Consider the following 15974-nt stretch of genomic DNA (forward strand, 5'->3'; position numbering starts at 1 on the left):
TCCAGTCAAGAATAAGAGCTCACACCGGGACCCCAGGCTGGGCAAGAGCCGGCCAGGAGTGTCCTCGTGTGGGATGTGCAGACGGCCAGTCACTGGGGCGGGCTGAGAACACAGGCAAGGACCACGAACACAGCCCCATCCTTCCACACTCCTCAAGGGACACAGGGCCTCGGCCTGCGGCCCCACGGGCTGTCTGTGTGCAGCCCACGTGCTGCAGCTGATGGCAGGGCTGTCCCAGCCCTTAGGCAAATACGCTATGGAGAGCCAACCACCGCATCTGGCGGCTGAATGACGGGGTGAGGGGACGTCAAAGGAACCACAGGGCAGGACGCCTTCCACACGGTCACCCTCGGTCAACGGGGACATGGCCTTGGAGAGGGGCAGGGAAGAGGGAGGGGACACCACAGGAGACACCACAGCCTTCAGGCTCTGAGCAGGGGAGCTGAGCACACCGAGGCTGGGGTGTGGCAGGGATGCTCCTGGGACAAGGCACTCAGGACCAGACGCACAAACGGGGCTGAGGGAAGCCTCAGGCGGACCCAGCCACGCAGGCTCTGGGCCCACCCAGCTGCACAGGACACACCCGACTGCTACTCGATTCATCCCCATTAGAAGAAGTCAAGGTTGGGCTGGGCACGGTGGCTCACGCCTGTAATCCCAGCACTTTGGGAGGCTGAGGCAGGTGGACTGCTTGACCTCAGGAGTTCGAGACCCGCCTGGGCAACATGGTGAGACCACACCTTCTACCAAAAATACAAAATAATAGCCGGGCATGGTGGTGTGCACCTGTGGTCCCAGCTACTCAGGAGGCTGAGGTGGGAGGATCCCTTGAGCCCAGGGGCCAGAGGTTGCAGTGAGCCTGAGCAGAGGTCGCACCGCTGCACTTCAGCCTGGGCGACAGAGGAAGACCCTGTCTCCAAAAACAAAAATAGTAGTAGTCATGGTGATCCTGAAGGAAAGGAAAACAGAAACGGGGAGTGGAGGGGAAGAGGGGGCTGAGGAGGCAGGCCGGTTCGGAGTGGCAGGTGCCCGGCCCATGCTGCCTTGGGTTGAGTAGGGCGCACAGAGCCAGGCACCGCCACTGAGAGGCGCCGGACCTCACCCAGATATCCTGCTTCTCGCCGATCGGGAAGTTGGAATACAAGTCTATGATTTCTGGCGTTCTATACATTGGTGTCGTATTCCTCGTGATCTGAAAAAAACACAAACATTTCAAAGGAAAAGTTGCACCCCACAAACAGTATTTTTTTCTGTTGCATCACTTTCGTGCAGCTTTCCAAATGCACAGCAGACTGAGGAGCAGCCTGCCCCGCACACTGTGCCCCGGGATGACCGCAGGCCAGTCGGCCCCATGTACCAGCTCCTCCGTCATCTTCGGCCTGGGCGCGCTCCTTATGATGAGGACTGAGTCATTCACCTCCCGCAATCTCCTACAGCCTCCCGTGCTTCACGGCACGTCGGCACCAATGCACTGACCTGCTGCGCACCGAATCCGCTTGCTGAGAAGGGTGTCTCACCTGCCACAAGGGCCCCGCTCCAGAGTGGCTGCACCCAGAGCAGCTTCTGTGACGCCCAGAGCCCCAGGGTACATGAGAGGCTGTGGGAGGAGGAAGCTGCCCACCAAGTTCACCCAACTGGTTCAAGGTTAACAAGGGAGAGCTTCACAAACATACGGAGGCACTTGTGAGAGGGAGAGGCTGGGGCCGCAGAGCTGTGAGGAGAGAGTGAATCTCCGTGCACGGCAGACACACAAACTCCACCCTCAGCTGCAGATTCACAGGAGAGCACTGGGCAAGTGGGCTCTGCAGTTATACAGCAGGACAGCCCATGGCCTTGGGCAGGCCACAGTTTCTTAAAGGGAACGGGAAAATGAAAGCTGATGGGACGCAGGATAAAGCGACCTCCACTGGAAGACCTGCTTTTTAGGAATGACCTCCCTGAGGCTGGAACAGTCAGCTACAAATGCAAGACACAAGAGCAAGAAGGCCCGAGTCCAGAAAGCGCAAATAACTCCTACAGCTCCAAGACACAGGGTGAGAGCAGGCTACGTGTGGGCAGGAGACGGCATCTATCTGCCCATCTCTGGAAAAAGGAGCTTGGGAGGAGAGCCAAGAATGTGAGGGGCTCAGAAGAAGGAGGGGCTGTGAGAAGGCACCCTGTGTTTTCAGCTCCACTTTCTGTTACCTTCAACTGCTCTAAAAAATAAAGTCTGGGCCGGGCGCGGTGGCTCAAGCCTGTAATCCCAGCACTTTGGGAGGCCGAGACGGGCGGATCACGAGGTCAGGAGATCGAGACCATCCTGGCTAACACGGTGAAACCCATCTCTACTAAAAATACAAAAAACTAGCCGGGCGAGGTGGCGGGCGCCTGTAGTCCCAGCTACTCCGGAGGCTGAGGCAGGAGAATGGCGTAAACCCGGGAGGCGGAGCTTGCAGTGAGCTGAGATCCAGCCACTGCACTCCAGTCCGGGCGACAGAGCAAGACTCCGCCTCAAAAAAAAAAAAAAAAAAAAAATAATAATAATAAACTCTGTTCAGGCCGCGCACAGTGGCTCACGCCTGTAACTCCAGCACTTTGGGAGGCTGAGGCAGGCAGATCGCGAGGTCAGGAGTTTGAGACCAGCCATGGCCAACATGGTGAAACCCCATCTCTACTAAAAATACAAAAAATTAGCCGGGCGTGGTGGTGGGTGCCTGTAGTCCCAGCTACTTGGGAGGCAGAGGCAGGGGAATCACTTGAACCCCGGAGGCGGAGGTTGCAGTGAGCTGAGACCATGCCACTGCAGTCCAGCTTGGCGACAGAGCGAGACTCCATCTCAAAAAAAATTAAAAAGTAAAAAAAAAAGTCTGTTCATACAAATAGGCAGATAAGCCCAAATGCATTTCAAGTGAGTTGACAGAACCACTCCGGAGGAGGAAACGCACCCCAGCACTTCTACGGGGAGCCCTCAACAACTCGTCCTGGGTCTCAACCGCAAGTGCGGAGGGAAGGGCTATAGCAAGCCCTGGGCCTTGCAGGATCTGCTTCCTCGGTGCCAGAGAAGGTGGCCCTGAGACTGTGGGCTGTGCTGATGCCGGCCAGGCCCTCACTGAGGAGGAACCGTGGCCCCATGGACGTGCTACAGCTACAGGTGCCAGTGCAGGCCCGTGCTTCTGCCATGTAGACGGGTGTGTGCCGTGTGGGGCGTGAGCACCCACGTGTACTGTGCATGGCACGTGAGCTCAGAGGGCCTGGGGGGCTGCCTGGCCGCCATGCTCAGATGCTCCCTGCCCCCATCATTCCTATTTTCTGCTCTGTGTTGTTTGTACACATTACATACACTTTTTATGCAGTGTAAGCTAGCTGTAGGAAAATGCAGAAACTGCAAATGAGCAGCTTGGGGAGCCTTTGGAATGGATGCCCCAGGGGCCCCACCAGCACCCTGGCCCCAGAGCCTGTGCCCCTGTGGTCCCTGCCCCCTGCCCATCCCAGGAAACCCCTTCCCATCCACCAACGCCGAGGGCAGCTCTGCTGGTTCCCATCTCCTTTTGGTCTGAGTCTCCCTCAGCGGCACGTGGACCCACCCAGACTGCCACAGGACGCCGTCTGCTCACACTCAGAGGACAGACTGCCACAGGACGCCATCCGCTCACACTCAGAGGACAGACTGCCACAGGACGCCATCTGCTCACACTCAGAGGACGCACCACTCACTTCCCTGCAGGGGTCTCGGGGACGGAGCCGTCCAGTCTCCCGTGCAGATATATTTCTAAGTGATTTTTTTCTAAATCAGGCATTCTGTGTTTTAAAGGATAACAGCGTTCTGGGGATGGATGCTGGAACAACTCTGCAGGGGTTTCTGCCACCGAGCCGCCCACTGACAGTGGCCACAATGATAAAGTACTGTTACGCACATCTTACCGTGACCAAAAATTGAAGAAAAACACAGCCCTACAACACTCAGGGGCGAGACTGGGAGGACGATGGAGGGGAAGTGCCGCGTTCCACATCTCGAGGGCGCGGCTGCTGACCCGGCCACGGAGGCCGGCCTGGGCGATGCTGCTCAGGTTCTGGCTCCAGGACAGCTGCACGTCCGCACTCAAAGCACCCCGGTGGGAAACAGCACTCAGGGCGCGGAAACGCAGGAAGGGCCAGCTTCCCCCAGCACAGGCCGCACTCAGCTCACCTCTTCCTCCACCAGGGCTCGCCTCTGGGCGCTCCAGCTGTAGTCGGGGTAGTGCGAAATGGTCGTGGCACTGCCAAAGTCACACAGCTTAATGGTCCCTTGATTACTAAGCAACAAGTTCTCAACCTGCAAAATTCCAGAAGACAGCCCCATGAACTTGGCGTAGACAGAGACGGGACTTCAGGGAAAACGCACGGGTGAGACACAGCCAGGGCCCTTTGCAGACAGCGCTCGCCCAGGGCCGCGGCTGCAGCACCTCACACCTGCGGACACAGCCAGCCAGCACGGGGTCAGGGGCTGCTTCAGGCCTAGGCAGAGGGGCTCTGGCAGGGGGCCCAGCCTGAGAAGCAGGCCCCGAGGGGTTGAGGGATTTCACAGAGGTCAGCAAAGAAGCCTTCCTCAAAGATGTCTTAAATAACTTCTGATCAAATGTAATATGTGTAATTCAGAAAAATAAAAAGCAGAAAGAATAACCCATAAATCAAAGAAAGATAACTCAATTAATAGTGGGTTAATAAACAGGGTTGGGCGCAGGGGCTCACGCCTGGAATCCCAGCACTTTGGGAGGCCGAGGCAGGTGGATCACCTGACGTCAGGAGTTCAAGACCAGCCTGGCCATCATGACGAAACCCTGTCTCTACTAAAAATATAAAAATTAGCTGGGCGTGGTGGTGGCCACCTGTAGTCCCAGCTACTCGGGAGGCTGAGGCAGGAGAATCGCTTGAACCCGGGAGACGGAGGCTGCAGTGAACTGAGATCGCGCCACTGCACTCCAGCCTGGGCGACACAGCGAGACTCCATCTCAAAAAAAAGTATACAGAGACACACAGAACCAGAAAGGGCCACACAGTTGTGAAGCCACATTACGCCTCCTGGTGCGGCTCTGGTAACAGGGCACAGGAGCTCGGGCCCAACAGGGAATCCAGCGAGTGCCGCTGAGAAGCCACGGACGCCAGAGGCCGCACGCGCGACAAGGCGGCAACGCAGTGACTCAGCCCCACACGGCACACACCCGTCTTCACGGCAGAGCCATGGCAAACAGCCGCCAGCACCAGGCACCCACGTGGAACAAGAGGAGAAAGCCTCATCCCACAGCTCACACAACCAAGGGAGCCTCAGCCCCAACATCAGGGCAAACCACAGATCTTTCAGGAGACAGCCCAGAGGAGCTCCTTCTGAGACAGGGAAGGAGCGGCTCCTTCAACGAGACAGACAGCACAGATGTGGCGGGACGGCCAGCGCGCGCATCCCCTCTGGAGGCTGAGAACAATGCCAGCACAGAGCTCCGGGAGGGCAGCGTGCCAGCCACAGACGGAAGGTGCTCGGCACGCACGCGGCCAGTCCGGGATCCCACAGGCATCGAGGAGAAGGCAAGTTGGGGAAAAGGTAGGCACTTCCCCAGAGGAAGCCCAAGTTCTGACAAGCCAGCCTTGTTGACAGGAAAAAAATGCAAACCAAGGCCACGGGCACCCAGGACAGACTGAGGGAGCAGCACCCGCCATGCCCCGAGCTGGCAAAGGGCAGAGCCGTGGCATCCAGGAGTGCAAGGGGATGCCCAGGGTTAGATGCCAACGGTCTCTGACCACAGTGGCCTGCAGACCCCAGTCCTAGAGAGGACGCCTGCTCCGTGGACCAGCAAGCTGGACAGGCTGTCCACAGGGTGCAGACAGGATGGCTCATCATTAACAAGGGAAAGAAACGGATACGCACGCCACCCATGGCCGACCAGAGAAACCCAGCGAAGCCGAAGGCCACCACTGGCCCTCGAGGAGATGCGGGCCACACTCGGACAGAGGCCTCTGAAGCATAGGACTGAGCAAGAGAACCCGATGCAGAGTGTGGGGCCAGGCTCCACTCACAGGACGTCCAGAGGAGAAAAGATCAGTGACCCTGGCTCGGATGCAGAGTGTGGGGCCAGGCTCCACTCACAGGACGTCCAGAGGAGAAAAGATCAGTGACCCTGGCTCGGATGCAGACAGTGGGGAGACGCAGCAGCACGTGGCCACTGAAGGCCCAGGAGCGCCCCGCCCCTCGCGTGTGCCGGTTCCCATTCTACAGCCAACAGAGAAGAAGTTGTGTGCACAGCAGGACAAGGCACGGGGCAGGGGAGTGGGGCCACGCCTGCTGCCTGCCCCTCCGCAAACAGCCGTCCAGACTCCTGCAGCGGTGTAGGTGCACACCCGCGGGCTGCCGTGCTGGCCTGGGCTCCTGCCACGTCACCGTGGAGCAGTGGCAAAGACCAGCGCTGTGAAGTGCAGGCTTGGCTCACAAGCCCTGATTCTTCACGAACTTCAACCCTTCCGTTACTGTTTTCTTTAAAATATACACTCAAGCCCCGCTACACAACCCATCGCACTTCAAAAACGCAAACCAGGAAGGTCTCAGTGCCGTGAGAACACCCGCCACTCAGAGCCTCCTCAGGAAGAACCACCCAAATGGCAAACAGCACCTTCCATGGGCAGGACCGGCCCCTCCTGGAGCCCTGCAGCCCCTTCCGTCAGAACGGGGCCTCAGGCACATGGATTTCTGGACAACAGAGGTCTTGCTTGCAACCTTGAAGAAGCTTCCCTGGAAAGCAACCCTGTGTGCTGCGCACAATGTACTTTCAGAAAAGGAAAACACAAGGAAAGAAGAAACAGAAGAGAGGGAGGAAGGAAAGGAAGGAGCAGGAGCAAAAGGGCCTGGGGCTCAGGAGAAGGCTCCATGGCAGTGCCCACAGGCTTCTGCCATGGGGCATCTGCCCAGCCAGCCACCTTACACCCTGGCATTCTAGGCCCTCTGAGTTCAGGGCACAAACGACAAAGGCCACCTTTACCCATGTTCAAAATCTACGTGAAGACACCTGTGCTACAAAGTACGGGCGTACAGCCAAGTAGAGAAAAGGCGGCCCGAACCAGAGAAACGCAGAGGGAAGCTGTCTGCCACAGCCCTGGCCCCAGGTGGGCTGAGGCAGAATGAGCCTGTGTAGGAAGAACAGCTCGGTCTGGGTGCCCGCAGCTTGGGCACCCCCACCCAGGGCACACAAGAGAGCTGCGGCTTGGGCGTCCCACCCAGGGCACACAGGGAAAGCTGGGGGGCTCCAGGGCCTCCTAGGTACCCACGAGCAGATGCTGGAGAGGAGGTGGGCCCAGGTGGCCTCATGGGCAGACACAAGCCAATGCACTGGGTGCAGGGCCAGGTAGACACAAGGACACAGCTCCCACCTCAGGTCACACAAAGTCAATTCCAGGTGGACAAAACCTCCAGACACAAGCCAGGTGGATTTTAGCCCCTGGAGGAGCAGCTGGGATGGGTGCTGGGAGCAGGACCTGAAACAGCGCCATGCTCCACAAGAGATGCCACGGGGCTGGGGCCTCCCTGGCCTCCTCGTCCCCTCAGCTGGATCATTGGTGGAGAGCCAAGGACAGCACAGGGAGTCCTCCACAAGCCGTGGCCAGAGGCGCCGCTCCAGATTAGGGAGGACTGAGAGACGCCACATTTTGGGAAAACCAGGGAAGGCTGAGAATAGGAGGGCAAGAAACAAGGCTCGGTTCCTCCCACCTCACTGCAGATAATGGTGTCGAAACCACATAGAAAATGTCCTGGCCGGGTGCGGCGGCTCACGCCTGTAATCCCAGCACTGCGGGAGGCCAAAACAGGAGGATCATCTGAAGTCAGGAGTTCAATACCAGCCTGGGAAACATGGTGAAACCCTGTCTTCACTAAAAATACAAAATTAGCCAGGCATGGTGGCAGGTGCCTGTAATCCCAGCTACCCAGGAGGCTGAGGCAGGAGAATCGCTGGAACCCGGGAGGCAGAGGCTGCAGTGAACCGAGATCGCACCACTGCACACCAGCCTGGGCGACAGGGCAAGACCCCGGCTAAAAAAAACAAAACAGAAATGTCCTCATGTCCCCAGAGACATGGACAAAAGCATCTGGGAGTGATGAGGCTTTAAAACTCTTCAGCAGGCTGGGAGTGGTGGCTCACGCCTGGAATCCCAGCACTTTCAGAGGCTGAGGCGGGTGGATCACTTGAGCTTAGGAGTTCCAGACCAGCTTGGGCAACATGGCGAAACCCCATCTCCACTGAAAATACAAAAACTAGGCAGGCGTGGTGTGCGCCTGGGGTCCCAGCTACTCAGGAGGCTGAGGTGGGAGATCACCCGGGCCCAGCCAGTCAAGGCAACAGTGAGCCCTGTTAGTGCCGCTGTACTCCAGCCTGGGCTGTAGAGCCAGACTCTGACTCAAAAAAAGAAAAAAAATACCCCAAAAGACCTCTTCAGCAAAAGCAACTGCTTCAGCAAGGAAGACGAGAGCCACCATGGGCAGGCCGGGCACAAGCTTCACGGATATGGGAGAAGCCTTACAAAGTCCTGCGTTTTTTAAAAAACACTGCGGGAGTGAAAACTGGGCCACCAACAAGAAGACGCCGGCAGCACAGGCAACATTTAGCAGATTATGAGAATACACAAGCCGCTCCAATGAACCAAACACACGAGCCAGTGGAAAAAATTCTAAAAAGGCAAGAAACAAAACGAAGTTTACTGAAGAGCGAGACCTGAATGACTATAACAAACATTCAACTTCATTAATATCAGAAAAATGCAATATCACAACCCATCAGACTATGCTCCCCCAGCAGGCCAGCCAAAATCAACACAGGCAGCTCAGGGCACGGACGGCCCATGGGGCGGGAGTGTCCTCTGTGGGGCTGTGGGAAGCAGCCACGTTACACGGAAACCACACAGTGCCAGCGGCAGCATGGAGCGCAGGCCCGGCCCCGGCCCAGAAGCACCTGTGTGGCGGTGTGGTGGGCAGGGAGGCAGCGCGGGCCCAGCCCCGGCCCAGAAGCACCTGTGTGGCGGTGTGGTGGGCAGGGAGGCAGCGCGGGCCCAGCCCCGGCCCAGAAGCACCTGTGTGGCGGTGTGGTGGGCAGGGAGGCAGCGCAGGCCCAGCCCCGATCTAGAAGCACCTGTGTGGCGGTGTGGCGGGCACAGAGGCAGTGTGGGCCCAGCCCCGACCCAGAAGCACCTGTGTGGTGATGGTGTGGTAGGCAGGGCGGCCCTGTTACATGCAGCCAGTGGCTCATGCCCACATCACAGCAACCCTGGGATGCCACGCCTCAGAGAAACCTGTGATGATAGCAGAGATGGGCAGGGGAGTCTGCCCATGAACTGAATGGGAGGTGCAGTGGGGGGACAGTCAGGAAGTGCAGAGAGCTCCCCTCAAGCTGAGCAGGTAAGGGGTCCAGCCCCCATCCCAGCACCTGTGACAGGGCCAAACAGAGGAGTGCCAGGCTTCCTCCTGGCTCCAAGAGGCCAAACCAGGGAGGGACTGTGGAGTGCAGGACTGTCCAGGGGCCGAGGAAGGCGCACAGGGCGAGCAGGAGGGGGGGGCCTGGGCCAACACCTGCGGGGGGCTGAGGAAGGCGCGTGGGGTGAGCAGGAATGGGGGGCCTGAACTGACACCACTGGCGAGCACCCTTGTCCGCAGCTCCCCACGGAGAATGGAGTGAGCCAGTGCCCAGCACGGGGACCTGGGGTTCCAGACGGAAGCTCCAGGCTGTGAACGGCCCCGGCTGCGAGTGAAGCCCCAGCACAGCGGGGGGCCGTCCCCTCTGTTGGCAAAGACCTGTGAGACGGACGGTAATTTTCTTCAGGGCTGGAAAGGCGACGTTTCTGGAAGATCCGCTTTCACCGTTGAGAGGCTCACGCACATCTTCTAGGTGAGATGGTGCAGCCTCACCTGCTCTCACCCTCACGTCCTAACCAAGCGGGATCCCCCAGAGGCTGTGAGCCACGTGTGGAGGAGCCCCTACCTTGAGGTCTCTGTGGATGATGGGCGGCTTCTGCCGGTGCATGTGCTGCACGGCACGGCACGTCTGGTAGAAGATCTTCAGAACCGTGTCGCACGACAGGGGACCTCGAGACTCCATTTTCTTCAAAAATTCCACCAGCTGCCCTAAAAGAGAATGAAACTCACATGGAGGCAGGAGAACAGGGTCTGGAGGCAGGGAACCTAACGCTGTTTCACCTGGACTTCCCAGAACTAAATGGAGAGGAAAACTCTTAACTTCCCACGCCTGAGTAACAAAGGACCAGAGGTGACTGACTCCCTTTGACCTTTTCTGCCTGGTAGATGGGAAACTGCCTGACTGCAGGTCTCCTCTTCCTTTGCAACTTTGTAACTTCAACCTTGCCTCCAATCTGATTCCTAATCAATCAGATGTTGGCACAGGAGTGTGACCTTCTGGTTGGCTGCTTTCTGCAACCATCAGGTTGATGGCAGGTTACCACCTGGTTTCCATGAGGTGAGCACGAAGTGGCCAGTGGGAAACCTCTGGGGGTATTTGGACCCGCGAAAGTTCTGCATCCAGCCCCTTGAGCCGCTGCTCGGGCTACCCCCACGCTGTTGAGTGTACTTTCGTTTTCAATAAATCCCTGCTTCCATTCTTTTGTTGCTTCATTCTTTGTTTGGCTGGACGTTTTGTCCAATTTGTTCAAAACGCCAAGAACCTGGACAATCTGCAGTCACCACCCTCTCCTGTTAACATCACCGTGGAGCTATCAGTGCTCTGCCCTCCCTGGCCCCAGGCCACGCTACGTACTCCGCCATGCCAGGCCACGCTACGGACTCCGCCATGCCAGGCCACGCTACGTACTCCGCCATGCCAGGCCACGCTACGGACTCCGCCATGCCAGGCCACGCTACGGACTCCGCCATGCCAGGCCACGCTACGGACTCTGCCATGCCGGGCCACGCTACGGACTCCGCCATGCCCCAGGCCACGCTATGGACTCCGCCACGCCAGGCCACGCTACGGACTCCGCCATGCTGGGCCACGCTATGAACTCCGCCATGCTGGGCCACACTATGGACTCCGCCATGCCCCAGGCCACGCTACGGACTCCGCCACCCCCAGGCCATGTTACAGACTCCGCACCACCCCCCAGGCCACGTTGCGGACTGTGCCATGCCAGGCCATGCTTCAGGCTCTGCCACACCCCAGGCCACATTAGAGACTCTGCCACGCTGGGCCATGTTTCAGACTGTGCCACGCTGGGCCACATAGCCTTTTCCAGCCGCAGTCCCAGTCGAGCTCACCCTGAGTGCCGCTCCCACCTTTCCTTCAGCTGCTGCACAAAGGGCTGCAGGTATGAGGATGCCCACCACAGCCCCGTGTGGGACCACCGCCCAGCGGCAGGGGTGGGCCCGGAGCAGCCCCACAGTCAAGTCACAGAGCAGAGGCCAGGGGGCAAGACGCCCAAGCATCACCGAAGCAGCAACCACACCGGCGTCCTGGCAGCTGAGTCTGCGAGCCGTGAACGTGAGAACCACATTGGTGTCCCAGCAGCCAAGTCTGCGAGCCCTTAACATGAGAACTACATCTGCGTCCTGGCAACCGAGCCAGGCGTGTCATTAATATGGACACAGAGAGAGATGAGCACAGCTACACAAGTGCTAAAGTGAACAGTGTCCGCAGATGACAAACGATCATTCTCACATCCACACAGTCTCAATGCCTGCACACGGCCCACACCCCAGGGAGCCTGTCCTGCGTGGCTGGCACCTTCCAGGTACCCCTGCCCTGGTTGGGTGTGGAGCCGGGACGGCATGCAGGGCTGAGGACCTGCTGGGGACCAGAGCATTCACACTACCAGTCACCCCAGCACCCCTATGCAGCCCCCACAGATGCACAGACCCAACCCATCCTGCTCCTACCCTGATCTTACCCTGGGTCTTGCCCATCTCAGTTGGCCACAGCCCACGTGTGGCATCACCCCTGGAGCCTCTGCATCCTGTGCTCCATCTCTTCAGCCCCAGGCTCCTGCCTCTGCTCTCTACCCTCTGCTCATCCCACTCCACGCCCCGAAGGCCACCACCCACGCAGCCCAGAGCCAAGGACAGCACCACCACCCACGGAACCCGCACCCAGGGTCTCCCCCACGCTTCCAGAGCTTGTGTCCCCAGCCACACCGGCCTCCCTTCCTCCCGGCCTCAGGACCCCTCGCACACTGCTTCTGCGGCCAGGATGCCTCCCAGACAGCCCCTTCCGCTCACCTCCCGGGGAACCAACTCTGCCCAAACCACCTAAACGTGTGCCCTTCTCCTGGGACTCATTCTCCCCCGGGTCTTTGAGCCACCCAGCGATCTGGCATAGGCATGGATCAGCTGTGTCTGGCGAGTCACTGAGCCCCTGGTGCCTGCACACAGCAGAGCGTGCAGCCGACTCAACTCCACTGACAACAAAGGCATGGCGTGAGAGCCGGATGGGACCCACCACAGCTCGGGCTGGGCCACACTGGAATCGATTCACACACCGGACTCACCTGCGTGCCCCCAGCACGGCCCAGCACTGCCCCCGCCTGCCGTGGAGTCTCCAGGCACCCAGCTGAGGGGCCCCCCCACTTCCCCAGCTCTGCCCGCCCTGGCCCTCAACCCCAGGTGGAGGCCCTCCCAGCCGGAGGCCCTCCCAGCCCCCACCACAGCTACCTTAAAAGCTTTGTGCCGACTCTCAGAGAAACAGGGGGGCTCTCAGGAAAAATGAGGGGCACCCACAGGAGGAACAGGGTGCTTAGAAAGAGAGGAACAGACCTGGGAGAGGCGAGGCCAGGCTTAGAAAGAGAGGAACAGACCCAGGAGAGGCGAGGCCAGGCCCGGGGAGTCAGAGTGGGAGTGGTTTGCCCTCTACGCTGGCTCCAACATCATGGATGGGCGAGTCCGTGTCAGCGGTCACTGGCCTCCCTGTTCAGTGCCTCATTCTCAGTGAGAATAAATGGGGTGTTCAAAACTAAAAATTCTGTATGTGGTCGAGTGTGTAACAGCTACGTGGCTCTTCCCTGAGAGGGCGTTGGAGGGGCTGCCTCACGGGAGGGGCCGGGCACATCCCCAGAGTCCGACCTCCAGGCCTCCAGCGAGCCCTGTACCTGCAGCTGCACGAGGGAGCCCACGTCCCTCCCGCTTCTCAGAGATGCCGTGGCTCTCCCCTGGCACAGCTGTGCCATCCACAGAGCCCTGCGGCTCAGCTCTCCAGCCGCACACGCTGCTCCAGACAGGCAGTCCTCGGGAGTGTGCCAGCAGGGTGCGCAGGTGCTAGTTTGCCTCATGTATTTATGACTTGAGGGGCTGGGCCTGACCCCTCTCCTTCCCACACTACCCCATGCAGGAGCAGCGCTGAGCCGCTGGCTCCGGCCCCACCCCCGCCACTCCCTTACGCACACTATCCTGGGAACACACTGGATACCAAGCAGCTTCAGTTCTCACACACGTCGCTCAAGCTTTCCAAAGCCAGGATGTCTAGAGCCAAGATTTACCCCTTGCAAAGGCTTTCTGATCTCCCAAATGATGAACAAGGGACATAAACAGCAAAACATCCATCACTAGACCAACAGGAAGCCCCATCTGGCCTTTATTCAAGTTGCCCCAAGTGTGCTGGGCAGAGGGTGGGGCAAGGCTCACACAGCAGGCAGGCTACAGCCCCAGACAGAAAGAAGCCCATGGCCTCGAACAGAAGATGCAGTGATGCATCCACACCAGGAAAACCAAACAGCCTTCTGGATGGCATGAAGCGACCGCACAGTGTGGAAAGACACCTGAGCAGCTCCCTCGCCAGCGATGTCAGCACCTCAGGAGGCCTCAGTGGGAGGATCACTTGCGCCCAGGAGTTCAAGACCAGCCTGGGCAACACAGTGAGACACCATCTCTACGAAAATACAAAACTTAGCCAGGCACAGTGGCCAACACCTGTAATCCCAGTGCTACAGGAGGTCAAGATGGGCAGATTGCTTGAGCTCAAGCGTTCAAGACCAGCCTGGCAACATGGTGAGACTGTCTCTAAGAAAAATTTACTCTTTAAAATTAGCTGGGCATGGTGGTGCACACCTATAGTCCCAGCTACTCCAGAGGCTAAGGCGGGAGGATCGCTTGAGCCCAGGAGTTTGAAGCTACAGTGAGCTATGAACCACTGCACTCCAACTTGGGCAACAGAGCAAGACCCTGTCTCCAAAAAAAATATGCCTGATAACAGTAAATTTTTTTAAAAAGGAAAAGTATATAAAGTAAAATCCCATATTTATAAGCACCCACTGAGTTGTTGTTGGGTTTTTCTTTTTTTTGAGATGGAGTCTTGCTCTGTCCCTCAGGCTGGAGTGCACTGGCATGATCTTGGCTCACTGCAACCTCTGCCTCCCGGGTTCAAGCGACTCTCCTGCCTCAGCCTCCCGAGTAGTTGGGATTACAGGCACCCGCTACCATACCTGGCTAATTTTTGTATTTTTACAATACAAAAGAGACAGGGTTTCGCCATGCTGGTCAGGCTGGTCTCGAACTCCTGACCTCTCAAGTGATCCACCCACCTCGGCCTCCCAAAGTGCTGGGATTACAGGCGTGAGCCACCATGCCCGGCCTAACTCTGTGTTATTTGTATTTTGTCAGTGAGCACGTATTCTTTTATAATGAAAACTGACAACGAGCAACACCACGAGCGGGAGGCCCCATGGCGTGACGCGTGCGCCGGAGGAATCTGCATCCCACCGGTTTGAGCACCTCCCAGCTCTGTGGGAGGCCCTGGAAGCGCAGCCCAGGAGCTGGTGTCCAAGCCCAGGGACATCCAGAGAAAAAAGTGCCATGGACAACAGAGACTGACAGACAGACACCTCAACCGACCACACACAGGAGCCTTGACGAGGCTTTGGTGTGCGCACAGGAAGGGCTGGGAGCGGCGTGTCAGGGACGGGGGAGACAGCCCAGCACGGACTGCATGCTCACACTGGAGGGGCTGGGAGCGACATGTCAGGGATGGGGGACACAGCCCAGTACGGACTGCATGGACACACGGGACGGGCTGGGAGCGGCGTGTCAGGGACCAGGGAGACAGGGATGGGGGAAACAGGGACAGGAGGGACCCAGCACAGATGACACAGCACAGCCTCACCAAATTGCAAGGACCTTCTCAGGGGCACAAACAGCAGTGGCCGTCATGGAATTTCTCTCAGGCTGTACAGGGTTATGAGACTTTCTGGTCTTGATGTCTGCGACTTTTTTTTAAATGGTCAGAATGGAGAGAGGGAAAGCTGCCGTGGGACACGCTCAAGTCTGGGGAACCCCACGAGCAGGAAGTGGATAGCGGATGCCCCCTGTGCTGCCTTCAAGATTTCCCCAGGTTTGACGTTGCAGAACACAACGCTGAGAAACACGAGCGGCACATCCCCACGGTGTCAGCTGAGGAACTGCGGCTACCTGGCAGCACCTCCTCAGCCCTCAGGTGGCTCTTACCGCCCCGCACCCCCGAGACGTCTCGGCCACACCAAGCACCCATCCGCCACCCACATCGGGACAACCCTGGCAACAGGTGCTGGAGGGCCGCAGAGGGGCCTGGGCCGGCTGCCAGGCGTGGCACCAAGGAAGGGCCAGGTGGGGCCCCCAGGCAGAGGAGCATGGGCAGAGCCAGGGGCCCGTAGGCAGTCAGGTCTCACCCAGCTCCACCCAGGCACAGCTGCAGAGAGGAGACCCTGCCGACAGGGCACTCACAGGTGCAGCTGATACATCCAAGCAGCTTACACCCCACAGTCCACCCTCCCTCACTCAGCACAGGGCTCCCCCAGCGTAGCACAGGGACACCCCCCCTCAGCAGTACAGAGCCCCCCCGCTACGTGCAGTCCTCCCTCAAGCTCAGGGCCCCCCAACTAAATGCAGGACCCCCACAAAGCAAGGATCCCCCACCCTGCTAAGCGCAGTTCCCCCTCCATTAAGCTCAGGGCCCCCTGACTAAATGCAAGCTCCCCACAAAGGATCCCCCCACCCCACTAAGTGCAGTCCCCCCTCCACT

General features: G+C 58.7%; 1 protein-coding gene across 4 annotated transcripts in view; it reads right to left on the minus strand.

Annotated features, from left to right (window-relative positions):
- Positions 1-15974, minus strand: part of GAK (cyclin G associated kinase) — an 81568-nt gene that overhangs the window by 45394 nt on the left and 20200 nt on the right. For all 4 annotated transcript variants that reach the window (XR_004437757.1, XM_033213386.1, XM_033213385.1 and 1 more), the window contains 3 exons: positions 9966-10108; positions 4166-4291; positions 1103-1192 (listed from right to left, as the gene is read on the minus strand). Coding sequence is in view for 3 of the 4 variants with exons in the window: in XM_033213386.1 (XP_033069277.1) it covers positions 1103-1192; positions 4166-4291; positions 9966-10108 (359 nt within the window). In the remaining variant the exon portion in view is untranslated. The remainder of the gene's footprint in view (positions 1-1102; positions 1193-4165; positions 4292-9965; positions 10109-15974) is intronic.

Source organism: Trachypithecus francoisi, unplaced genomic scaffold (assembly GCF_009764315.1).
Source record: "Trachypithecus francoisi isolate TF-2019V2 unplaced genomic scaffold, Tfra_2.0 Lachesis_group1, whole genome shotgun sequence".
NCBI lineage: Eukaryota > Metazoa > Chordata > Mammalia > Primates > Cercopithecidae > Trachypithecus > Trachypithecus francoisi.